The sequence below is a fragment of the Schistocerca nitens genome, chromosome 5 (assembly GCF_023898315.1).
Source record: "Schistocerca nitens isolate TAMUIC-IGC-003100 chromosome 5, iqSchNite1.1, whole genome shotgun sequence".
Taxonomy (NCBI): Eukaryota; Metazoa; Arthropoda; class Insecta; order Orthoptera; family Acrididae; genus Schistocerca; species Schistocerca nitens.
The window spans coordinates 310,548,242-310,561,422 of record NC_064618.1 but is presented as its reverse complement, the minus strand read 5'-3'; the positions used below and the strand labels follow the sequence as shown (position 1 = coordinate 310,561,422).

At 37.9% G+C, this 13,181-nt stretch overlaps 1 protein-coding gene across 1 annotated transcript in view; it reads left to right on the top strand.

Moving 5' to 3' along the window:
* The window catches only part of LOC126259417 (GTP-binding protein 2), a 55,267-nt gene extending 49,321 nt beyond the window's left edge, over positions 1-5,946 (top strand). The window contains exon 9 of the mRNA XM_049956197.1: positions 2,731-5,946. Within this exon, the coding sequence (XP_049812154.1) occupies positions 2,731-2,994 (264 nt within the window). The 3' untranslated portion in view covers positions 2,995-5,946. The remainder of the gene's footprint in view (positions 1-2,730) is intronic.
* Positions 5,947-13,181: the final 7,235 nt, after the last annotated feature.

Below are 13,181 nucleotides of genomic sequence, written 5' to 3'. Positions count from 1 at the left end.
CACACACACACACACACAAAATTCAATCTTTCGCAACAAACTGTTGCCTCATCAGGAAAGAGGGAAGGAGAGGGAAAGACGAAAGGATGTGGGTTTTAGGGGAGAGGGTAAGGAGTCATTCAAATCCCGGGAGCGGAAAGACTTACCTTAGGGGGGAAAAAAGGACGGGTATACACTCGCGCGCACACACACACATATCCATCCACACATATACAGACACAAGCAGACATCTTGGTCTTTAAATATGTCTGCTTGTGAGATGTCTGCTTGGAATATATATATATATAATAGAGGGAAACATTCCACGTAGGAAAAATATATCTAAAAACAAAGATGATGTGACTTACCAAATGAAAGTGCTGGCAGGTCGACAGACACACAAACATACACACAAAATTCTAGCTTTCGCAGCCAATGGTTGCTTCATCAGGAAAGAGGGAAGGAGAGGGAAAGATGAAAGGATGTGGGTTTTAAGGGAGAGGGTAAGGAGTCATTCCAATCCCGGGAGCGGAAAGACTTACCTTGGGGGAAGAAAGGACAGGTATACACTCGCACACACACACATATCCATCCGCACATACACAGACACGAGCAGACATTTTTTTTTTCTCTGCATGAGATCAAGGTAAACTGAAAATAGCCTCTCGCAAATAAGGAGTTACAACTATAAAAATTTATGCATTAAGAATGTGAATATGAATTCCGGCAAAGTTGTAGTTATGTGATGGTGTGAGCAAAAGGATAAAATTATTTTAGTTGTGTTGTATTGGGAAAATGTGCCACAGAAGCATATGCTCCCATAATTTTTTTTTATCTTTTCAGGCAGCCTCATTGTATCAAAACACAGCAATAATACATTATAAACTGTTATGCGACAATGACTGTTCATTACATATTTATATGTTGTATTTTATTTTATGGTTTGATTAGTGGGATAAAAAGAGACTAAATATATTTGTCATGTTCCAGAGAGCAATTAGTGACACTTCTATCTTGATCAGTAATGAAGGAACTCTGCAGACATAGTTCCTTAGACTGTTATACCAATAGTATCTAACTTCAAGCTTTCGCAACCCAAGGTTGCTTCATCAGGAAAGAGGGAAGGAGAGGGAAAGACGAAAGGATGTGGGTTTTTAGGGAGAGGGTAAGGAGTCATTCCAATCCCGGGAGCGTAAAGATTCTGTCCTTTTTCCCCCTAAGGTAAGTCTTAGTAGGTACTAACTAGCAGTTGCCAACCTTGTTTGGCTGGCGTCAGTATTTCCCAGTTTCTCTGTTAACAAAGCAGAGATAAAATGTGATGTGGGACCTTAACAATAGAAATAGTACAGGTCATCAAGATCACAAAATTGCTGATAAATGGCATTTGCAGGAAATTGCAGTTTACCATGAAATTTCTGGAGACTTGCCACATGTGGGTAACTTTCAGCTGCAATATTTCAGTGTAGACTCCTCAGGCCGTTGTTCTCCACAACTGTTCAACTTCTACTCTTGTAGATATTAACCTTTGTCCTTTGAATTCAGCCACTTACCAACTGTGTATGTGTTTTCTAATAATAATTATTATTTTAAAAACTTATTTTTTTATATTCACACACACACACTACCTCATAGTTAATTCATACCACTGTCTAACAAGTATTCCCCATTTGCTTCCCTCCACATTAAATCATTCTGTGAAATATTGTTAGATTTAGGTTAGATTTGGCATTCCTTTATTTGTTCAGAATTTAGTTATTTCAGTCCTTATATGATGGGTTAGATGGGTTGATCACATAACTAATGAGGAGGTATTGAACAGAATTGGGGAGAAGAGGAGCTTGTGGCACAACTTGACTAGAAGAAGGGATCGGTTGGTAGGACATGTTCTGAGACATCGAGGATCACCAATTTAGTATTGGAGGGCAGCGTGGACGGTAAAAATCGTATAGGGAGACCAAGAGACGAATACACTAAGCAGATTCAGAAGGATGTAGGTTTCAGTAGGTACTTGGAGATGAAGAAGCTTGCACAGGATAGAGTAGCATGGAGAGCTGCATCAAAACAGTCTCAGGACTGAAGACCACAACAACAACAACATAATATTGTTCACAGCCACTGCAATCTTAACTTGTTCATATGCTGTAATGACATTTATATGATAACAGTATTGAAAAATGGTTTTCCCATATCATACAAAGAAAGATTTTAATATAATAGAAAGAAACATTCCACGTGGGAATAATATATTAAAAAATAAAGATGCTGTGACTTACCAAACGAGAAAGCGCTGGTAGATAGACACAATAAAAAACACACAAACACACACACAAATTTCAAACTTTTGCAACCCAAGGTTGCTTCATCAGGAAAGAGGAAAGGAGAGGGAAAGACGAAAGGATGTGGGTTTTAAGGGAGAGGGTAAGGAGTCATTCCAATCCCGGTAGCGGAAAGATTCTGTCCTTTTTTCCCCCTAAGGTAAGTCTTTCCGCTCCCGGGATTGGAATGACTCCTTACCCTCTCCCTTAAAACCCACATCCTTTCATCTTTCCCTCTCCTTTCCTCTTTCCTGATGAAGCAACCTTGGGTTGCGAAAGCTTGAAATTTGTGTGTGTGTTTGTGTGTTTTTTATTGTGTCTATCTACCAGCACTTTCTCCTTTTGGTAAGTCACAGCATCTTTGTTTTTTAATAAAGAAAGATTTTACTTTTATTTTCAAAACTGGAACTTAAAATATATCTTACTTCTGTTTCAGGCAACAGTTTACGTCTTATTTCACACCACAGCAATATACAGAGGCTTCCAGACTACTGTCCACATAGGAAACATTCGCCAGACTGCTGTAATAGTAGGTATAATGGGTGTTGGTGGTATTCATACGAATGACAGAGCGTCTGTATTGTTCAGGTTTGTGAGGCACCCAGAACATGTTAGAGTTGGTATGAGGCTACTTTTTAGAGAAGGTGTTACTAAGGGTATCGGCAAGATAACACAAGTATTTCCAATCCAACAGCAGTGAAACTTTTCTATTGAAATGTTTAATTGAAAATTGCAAAGAAACACCAATTAACAAGTACTGATTCACTTCCCATAGAGTCAAAGAAGTGACAATGAGACAAAAGAAATCTGCACGTCATTTCATTTATATATACACACACATTTTCAAGTGTGCTTTATTATTATCTTTTCTCATAAATCAGTCTCTCTTAAATAAAACAGTAGTAAAACCCACTGGTAGTATTCTATCAATATGGCTGTGAGACTGAGCTCTGAAATGTGTGAGATTCCGTGCATTCTAATTATACAGAGCCATAAGTTATTTTTTAATACTGTTTTGAGTTACTTATGAAATATTAAAATGCTTATGAACCTTTCTCATTTCGGCATTGATCTTTAATCAAGAGTACAAAATGTCATTTTATAGATATTGGACCTAATGTATTGTGCCATTTAAAGACATTTTCTTTTTTAGCCTTACTTCTTGTACTGTCTTAGTAATAGCATTGTATTTGTGAGACTGAGTTGCTTTTGTACAAAATGGAGCAATAGGACTGTTAAATTTGACGGAGGCATTCTTGAACAATGAAGATGCATATATAGGTCTAATTATGGATGTATCAGTTCTGTGTATGTTTTTGAAAAGGTCATATGTTTTTGTTTATTCTAACTAGTAGTTCAGTATCTCATGACCAGTACTGGCTTTACTCCTTCATGTTTTAATATTAATAATAATCTTTACAGATATACATTTAATTGTTAAAAACTTTCTTTGAACACTATTCATCAGTAAAGCCTCTCTAACAAATAATATAATAACAAAGTGTTGTGCAAAATAAATCTCTTTTTATTAGAGCACTATAGTCAAGGTTATCAAAACTCATCTTCTTTAATATGACTTTCTGTAACTATGATAGAGACACATAAAAATATTGCAATTAAAGTTGAGAAAATTCCATTGCTTGGGCATTACATAGTTTATTACACTGGAAAGGCTATTAGTTTCACTATAAGTTATTCCAGAAGTATAGATTATATACTACAGAGATATAGTTACTGTTTTACCATTTAATTTTCTTGTGACAAGTTTTAATAGTCACTCAGCCCTTTCACAAGATACATTTTCTTCTGTCTTTGTCCTGATCTGATTTCAGTGTCATTGTGTTGTTTTTGCTTCTGCAGTATTCCAGTCAGTGATATTTACCTATGAAAAATTAAAAATGTCCAATATTTCATTGACTGTGAATTTTATGCATTCTCATAATGAAGAGTAAAATGCAGTATGAAAGCAGGAAAGTTTGTGCTGTATGTGAAAAATTATCATATTTTGACAATCTGAGTCATCAGAAATATGATTTTGTTTACTTTTAGAAAGCTTAGACTATTTGTTATTTATGTTCATGGTGTAAGTTCATAATAAGGATGTTTACTTTTCTGGGAAAGATATTCCTCTGTATTGTAAAAGTGATGAAATGACTCATTAACAGTTGTGTACTTGTGAAAGTTTCCACTCTAATAGATAACCTCTGATCAATACTGCCTGTAGTTACCATAGTGAAAGTGCTTTGCAGAAAAGTAATTTTCCTGAAAATGGAATTGCTTTTGAAATGCATACAAAATACCATAATATTAATGTATGTGCAACATAATCTTGATTGCGAATTTCAAACAACAATACCATCAAACAGGAAAGATGCTATCCCAGTAATAGAGTCGTCAAGTTGTCAGCAACACAATGACTGTCAGTAAGTAATTATATTTATCAAATAAGAAATAATAGGGTTGGGGAAGGAAAGTCATCAAATTCACAGTAGTAATTTGTCTTGTAGGCAACGGATGCTGGATGGAATGTAAGTACAAACAAATTCATTCTAGCCATTCATATAAAATCTCTCTGATGTTCCTCTACCATGTCCGTATCTTCATAGTAACATGTGTGTTATACCACCTCTGATTTTGTCACTGAAGATCAGTAGTGGTTTTTTTGTATTGCTGTTGTGTGAATGAAGGCTTCTTTTGTTAAAATAATAGTCATTTCTTTGATGGTGGTGTTGTTTGAAATAATTAATGAAGCATTTTATAAATGCTGGATATAACAGATTTGAAAATCATAAGAAATATGATTTCATAACACTTTAAATATATGTTATAATTGTGTGCAAATTTTTTTGTATAATTTGAGTACTATGAGTTATGTTTAATTTCCATTTGCGGCCCCATTTCAAACTGCAGGGACAGAAAGTGAAATGTACTGCCAGTGAAGATTTAGCTCTTTGACATCTCTATTCATGAAAATGAGTTGTATATTATATGTTATAAATTTTACATTGTGTACTTAATGCTTTTATGTTTGGGTTCTTGGACTCCAGCCAAATCTATGTCTCTTTCTTTAACAATGCTGGTAAACTTTATGTATGGTGAAAGTCTTATTCTTTTCTATATTTTTGAAATACGTGTATAGGTGCAGTGTAATAAAGATACAGCTCAAGGAATCAACATTTTCTGCAGAACATGTTGTAATAATTGTTTCTAGGTCTTATGTTTAAAATATGATTTCATATATTTCATTTCACCCCTTGTACCTGTATGGAGAACGTATTATGTATATATTATGTACATTTTTGTTGCACAGTTGTAAGTTCATCATTAATGTGTAAATGTGTTATATTGTGTGCATGTGTAAATATTAGTTTGACTCATTACATGCCATTTTCAATAATTGCTGAAACACACACATCTTTTGTATCGTGCTGTGTGCTGTCACAAGAGCAAAGAAAGTACTGTATCTGATTACTTGTCAGTCTGTGTAGTAACTGATGTATCATCATCTTGCTCCAGGCTTTTGATTGCATTATAATAAATTAAGCTAGTAAATACTCTCTTTGTTTCATTCTCAGTACCATGTTGTTCTACTGAGAATGTCATTTAAATGTTCACTCTGCAGATTTTACAAGCATTAAATAATAAAATAGTGCTGGTTGGCATTTTCTGTGACCTGTCTAAAGTATTTGACTGTGTGTGTCACTATACTCTCATAAATAAATTTAAGTTTTATGAGATTGACGGTATAGCCAACCAGTGGATGATGTCATATCTAACTGAAAGAATGCAGAAATTTGTACTTAGTGATTCAACCAGCATAGTGTGGGTACATAATTCCGACTGGGTAGAAATCCCCAAGGCTCATTCTTCCATCCACTGTTGTTTCTTATATATGTACGATCTTCCATGTAATACACAACAAGCAGAACTAGTTATTTGTGCAGCTGACACTATTATTGTAATCAGTCCACGCATACATGCAGGAACACGAGAAATCATAAACAAAATTCTTAAAAATATCATTGACTGGTTTTCAGCAAATGCTCTCACCCACAATTTTAAAGAGGCACAACATACTCAATTTTGCACATCTAGGGGTATTACACCAGCGATAAGTGAAGCACATGGTGGGGAGATAATAAATAGGGTGGAGACTTCAAAATTCTTAGGTGATCTGATTCATGAGAATTTAAATTAGAAAAAGCTCGTTTTGAAACTCCTAAAATGACTTAGTTCACCTGCATTTGCACTTAGAATCATTGCAAATGTTGGGGAGAGACACTTAAGTGAGTTAATGTATTTTGCATGTTTTCATTCAATAATGTCATATGGAATAATGTTCTGGAGTAACTTATCTTGAAGAAAGAAAGTCTTCATTGCGCAAAAATGTGCTGCAAGATTAAAATGTTGTGCTAACCCATGATCATCTTGTAGACATTTGTTTAAGGTGTTGGGCATTCTTATTACTGCTTCACAGTATACTTTTTCCCTCATGAAGTTTGATGTAAATAATCCACTACAGTCCAGAAGGAATGACAATGTATGTAATTAAAATACCAGAGGGAAAAATGACATTCAGGGCTCTACTTTAATACTGTCTTTAGCATAGGAAGGGTTGCACAATGCTGCAACAAAAATTTTTGATCACTTAGCCAGTGACACAAAATGTCTGGAAGACAGCTAAGTAAAATTTGGAAACAAACTGAGAAAGTTTCTTCCTGACAACTCCATCTATTCTGTAGAAGAATTTTTATTACTGTAATGTGTAAAAGGTAGTGGATAGGAATTGCTAATTCACATCCGCAAATCTTTTTCCTTTTTTTGATAAAAAATTGAAAAACTTCGAAATGTTCAAAATGTATCCAAATGCACAAATTAATTTGCGACGTGAATGTAAAACGCCTCGGTCCACATGATTATAACCTATCACACAAAATGCTCTCTCTCTCTCTCTCTCTCTCTCTCTCTCTCTCCCCCCCCCCCCCCCTCTTTCTCTCTCACTGAGATACCACCCACACACACACACACACACACACACACACACACACAAAGCACAACAGACAAATGACAACTGCTGAGGGCAGGCTGTGGTCAACTGAGCATAATGGGAGAAGCAACCCTGGTTGTGGGGGTAAGAAGGAGGCTGGGGGGGGGGGGGGGGGGAGACAGTAAAGTGTTGCTTGTTGGAGCATACAAGGACGTGGTGGGGACAGGGTAGGGCAGCTAGGTGCAGTAAAGAGGTTAGACTGGGTGGCGGGGGGGGGGGGGGGGGGGGGAGCACAAAAAGAGAGAAGTAAAGAGGCAGTGGGTGCATTGTAGAGTAGAAGGCTGTGTAGTGCTCGAGTGGGAGCAGAGAAAGGGATACATGGGTGAAGGACAGTGACTAACAAAGGTTGAGGCCAGAGGTGTTACAGGAACATAGGATACATTACAGGGAGAGTTCCCACTTGCACAATTCAGAAAAACTGATGTCGGTAGGATAGATCCAGATGACGCAGGCTATGAAGCAATCACAATAGTGAAGAACATTGTTGTGGGCAGCATGCTTGACAACTGGGTGGTGCAGCTGTCTATTGGCCACAGTGTGTTGGTGGCTGTTCATGTGGACAGACGGCTTGTTGGTTGTTATGCCCAGGTAGAACACAGTGCAATTGTCACAGTTTACAGTGTAGATCACATGACTGCTTTCACAGGTGCCCTGCCTTTCATGGAATTGTTGATGCTTGTGACTGGATTGGAGTATGTGGTGGTGGGAATATGTATGGGGCAGGTCTTGCATCTAGATCTATGACAGAGATATGAGCCATGAGGCAAGGGGTTGGGAACAGCGTTTGAGTAGTGATGAATGAGAATATTGTTTAAGTTTGGTGGGTGTTGGAATACCACTGTGGGAGGGATGGGCATGTTATTCCTCATTTCAGGGCACAACGAGAGGTAGCTGAAACTCTGACAGAGAATATGATTCGTGATTCAGTTGCTCCAGGGTGGTACTGAGTCAGCAGAGGAATGCTCCTTTGTGGCCACATGGTGAGCCTTTAGGAGGTGGTGGGTGACTGGAGAGAGAAGGAATAGGAGATCTGTTTGTGTACCAGGTTGGGAGGGTAATTTAGGTCTGTGAAGACCTCAGTAAGACCCTTGATATATTTGGAGAAGGACTTTTCTTCACTACAGATGTGACAGCTACGGATGGTTAAGCTGCATGGAAGGGACTTTGTGGTATGGAATGGATGGCAGCTGTCAAAGTGGAGGTACTGCTGGTGGTTGGTAGGTTTGACATGGACAGAGGTATAGCCTGTCTTTGAACTCGCTTTTGGTGGGAGAAGTGGCCTTTCCCAAGAACCTTTCCATTGGCCTACAGGGGCACCCAAGATCAGTTGCCCATTATCTGTCTAGCGGTATAGATCGGCGTGCAGTGATACATGACAATTCTATTTGTGGTATCTTAGTTTCCAGCATCAGCCAGTTAACTCTGTATACTTACTGATATACTTTGGTATCTGGAAGTGATGGATAATCGCCCTGCATTGCAAGCAAATGTGCAGAATACAAAGAAGAGGAGGTATTTGTGGAGTAATGAGCTTTCAATGATCTCTAATGTTATTACAGTGTATGTTAAAGAGGCAACACAAAAAGAACTGTTGGCTAATATTGCCAGTCCCAATCAAAGGGCTGAAATTTATGCAAACATCAGCCTCAACATAATAGGATTTGTAAGAAAGGAACGTGAAAATAAACCACATGGTTTACCAGAATTGCCACGAAGGAAAAACTAATAATTTTGGGAGGAAACCCACTGTTATAGACAATTTCACAAAATCAGTCATTCAACGAACTATAGAGGACTTTTACATAAATCAAAAAACAGTGCTGGAAGTATGGGAATTACTTTCTGCCATAAAACAAAAAATCCATTTTCCTTGGCAGAAAGGTGTTTCACACAATGGAATTTCCCTGGAAAAGATCTGTAAGTAAATGAAAGATTCTGATAGAGAGAATGGATATAATTTACTGTCGATGTAAGTAGCTGATCCAAGTGACGATATTAACACTTTCGCTGCAGCATCGGTGCAGGCGTGCAATTCTCCAGTGCAGCCCTGCAAGTGCGAGTGCGGGCCGGTAACATTCTGAAACGGCAGACGCTCCTAAGCACATCTGAGCTACGGGCTGACGTCAAGACCTTGTAAGGTCTGTAGGATCATGTTCTGTACTGGCCTAATGATGACATCTTAGGTGCATTACTTCAAATAAGCTTCGACTGTATTGTGGTCATGTTTTAAAGTCTGTTTGCTGTCTGACACCTGTAGGGGTCACAGGCGTCATTCAGATGTTCATGATTTGTTGATAATGTAACAAAAAGTACAATATGGAATTCAAAACGGGTATTCTTAAGAAGGAAAAATAGGAAACTGGATTCATTTGAAATTATATTTACGTTAAATGTGCATTTTTAAGATTGACTCTGATAGAGGTCATCAATTTAGTAACATGTTTGTTCCTGGTGTGAGAGAATTAGCCGTCTACATTTATCATAGATGCCCAGGGGACGCCCGGATGTGTAGAAATTAGTAAGTGAAATACTATTCCTGCTCCTTTTCACATTGGAAGGTCCGTTAACCACCATTACGAACAATATACGTTCGACAACTGATCACACAAAACAAAAGTTAACAGGTTTTGATACTAGGTTAGACACTGCTACTAGACTGAGTAATATGACAGTGAGTGCGAACGCTTATAAGCGTCAACTGCACTGGCTTGTGGCTTGTTGTGGCTTATAAGCATCAGCCGCAGTGAAAGTGTTAAGGGAGCAAAGCAAAACTTATTTTATATTGATGAAACTTCGGTCAAGAACAACATTACTTATAGAAAATGTTGGCAGGGTCCTGGTGTTGGTGGCATTATGGACAATGTTAGTGGAAACAACAAGGTTATTGGGTCAATAATGGATCAAAAGATGGGTTTTTACCAAACACAGTTAATTTACAAAGCAGAATGTGCAATAGGGGGCTACCATGGACAAATGACGTATGAAAATTTTTCACACTGGATATCGACTAAAATAATTCTGAATCTGCCAACTAATTTGTGTTAATGTTCTGGACAACACTTCAAATGACAACAAGGAGCATAACAAAGCTCCTACGAGGTCCTCAACTAAAAGGGAAATGATAGAGTAGTTATTAAAAAATAAGCTGGAAGTTGATTTGTCAATGAGAAATACAAAATTATTTGATTTAATTAAACAATGTAAGCCAGAAGACAATGTATTTGAAATTAATAAAATACGTGAAGCTCATGGACACACTGTGCTGCAGCTTCCACCGTGTAACTGTGACTTAAATACAATTGAACTGGCATGCGCAAACTCAAAAATTTTGTCAGAGGAAGAAACATTCTTGGACATACAAGGGCTGGAACTTAAATAGTGGCAACTATTTATTCACAACCTATACAAAAGATTTACATGTTTGCACCTGTTACTGTCCTTAAAGTAGTCACCAGCGTTGTGTAGAACCCGTTGCCAGCGATGTGGAAGGCATAGTATACCATTAGCAGAACCTGTTCTGTTGATGGTGCGAATGGAGCGGTCTACTGCCTGTTGAATCTCTGGAACAGTTCTGAAGCAAATGCCACAAAGTGGTTCCTTCTTCGGAATCAAATCAAAGTCACAAGGACTTAAGTCCGGAGAGTATGGTGGATGGTACAGTACTTCCCAGTCCCATCAACCAAACAGAACACCCACAGCTTGCTCTGTATGTGCCCGCACACTGTCATGCAAAATGATGGGTGGGTTGTGCAGGAAGTGTCACTGCTTCTTTCACAAAGCTGGTCACAGGTGATGCTTCAAAAATGAACAGTATCACTGTGCATTGACAGTCTGCCATGGAGGAACATAATGCATTAGGATAACATCATCACAGTCAGACACGAGAAACACCATAACTTTGACCATACTGGGGCTCTGATGCACTTTTGACTTTCGCAGCAACCCATAATGACGCCATTTGTTGGATTGGCATTTCAGTTTTGGCTCGTATGATGTGGCCCATACCTCATCTCATGTTACAATATGGCATAAGAAAACCTCTCCTTCGCGCTCCAAAGTGTGTCTCAGCAGCGTCGTAACGCATCCATTTCCATCAAGTCATGTGGAACCCATCATGCAATTTTTCGCATGCCCAGGCGTTCCTTCAGGATGTGAAACACAGTCGTATGCGCTAATCCAGTTTCATGGGCAAGCTCACGAATCGTATGGCGTCGATCATTGTCCACTAATGCTACAATAGCATGCATTTATTTTGCAGAGACGCTAGGACGACCTGTCTGATGCATGTCTGCCAGTTTGCTGACCCATGTCTGCCAGTTTGCTGACCTTCATTGAAGGCTTTTACCCAACATGCCACTGTTCTGTAAGGCAATGCCAATTCCAGCATGCCTTTTGAAGACCTTGATGACACTGTCGTGCTATACGACCTCTGGCACATTCAGCCTTGATCCAACTCCGTTGTTCCTGTTTTGAAAACATAGTGACACCATTACGTTAGACTGCTCGCTCACAAGTGACTGTGTTTCCCTTGATTGTGCACACGCCGGTGACATGAGACGGGCGAGTCCATTTGCTTGGAGGTAAGGTAAGTATGTCAACATCATGTGCTATCAATGACAATAGTAAATTCCATTGCATAGTGTCTCCACAGCAGTGTTGCCACTATTTAAGTTCCAACCTACGTATTTGCGTGATGAAGTTATAGCAGTTTGTGAAAGAAGGCGTGTAGCAATTTTCGGAGTTTCAGTTTTTTGTTCCAAACTACATTTTGCAGTAACCTTGAAAAAGTATCCACAAACACTTGTCCCAGTTGTTACAGGTTTTGAAGCTATAACTCAAGATTACTGGAGTGCATACTGCCTCCACTTATAGAAACTTGAAAGAGAGTACTTGGTTAAGGATGGGATTACTGAAGACATATTAGATGCCATGATTATTAATTTAGAAAGTGATGACGATGACGTTAATAATGACAACGACACTGTTGAGGATGACCTCTAAAATACGATGTATGTAAATAGGCAATGAATAATTTCTTAAAAAATACATTGTGTATAAAGTTTCTTGTGGCACAAATGTGCTACATGGTAGTAAAAGTTTTAAACAGTTTTCCAAGATAAATGCAGGAAAACGTGGTCCAAAGGAATAAATACCTTTATCACCAGTTATGCAAAATTGGCAATAATATAAGAACTTCATGGTAAAATTAATTAATTTTTCGCTAGTAGAAGTGATTCAATCACATAAAACATTTGATGCCTATAGAACAGCAGAATTTGAATGTTTTCTGTCACTAAATCTCTATCTCGGTTACTAATCTTCTGATTCTAGTACGTATTGCTTAAAACATGTATGCAAAAGCTACCCTAAACATTGCTAAAATTTGCTTCGAAACATGTACACTGATTCAGGACTTATGTATAAAACTCGACATACAAGGTGCATTCACACATTAATTATTATTTTTTGGTAAGAATTTTATTTGTTAATCTACAGAACTGTTATGCTCTTTAAAATATTCCCCATTACATACTAGTCACTTATGCTAGTACTTTTTCCAATTCCCAAAACACTTTTGGAACTGTTCCTTGGGATGTTTTATAGCTTTTTTAGCTGAGCAATTTTAATCTCATCTATGTTTGTAAAACCACTGCCCAAGGCTATCTTTGAAATTTTTATACCACTTGTAAACCCTTGTTTTACTCATAACAAACTCGCTAAAAGCGATATTTAATCTTTCTTAAACTTTGATAACTTGATTCCATTCTTATAACAAAATTTAATACAGATTCTCTAACTTACTTATATACACAAAAAAAGTAATTGGTGACACTTCTGAA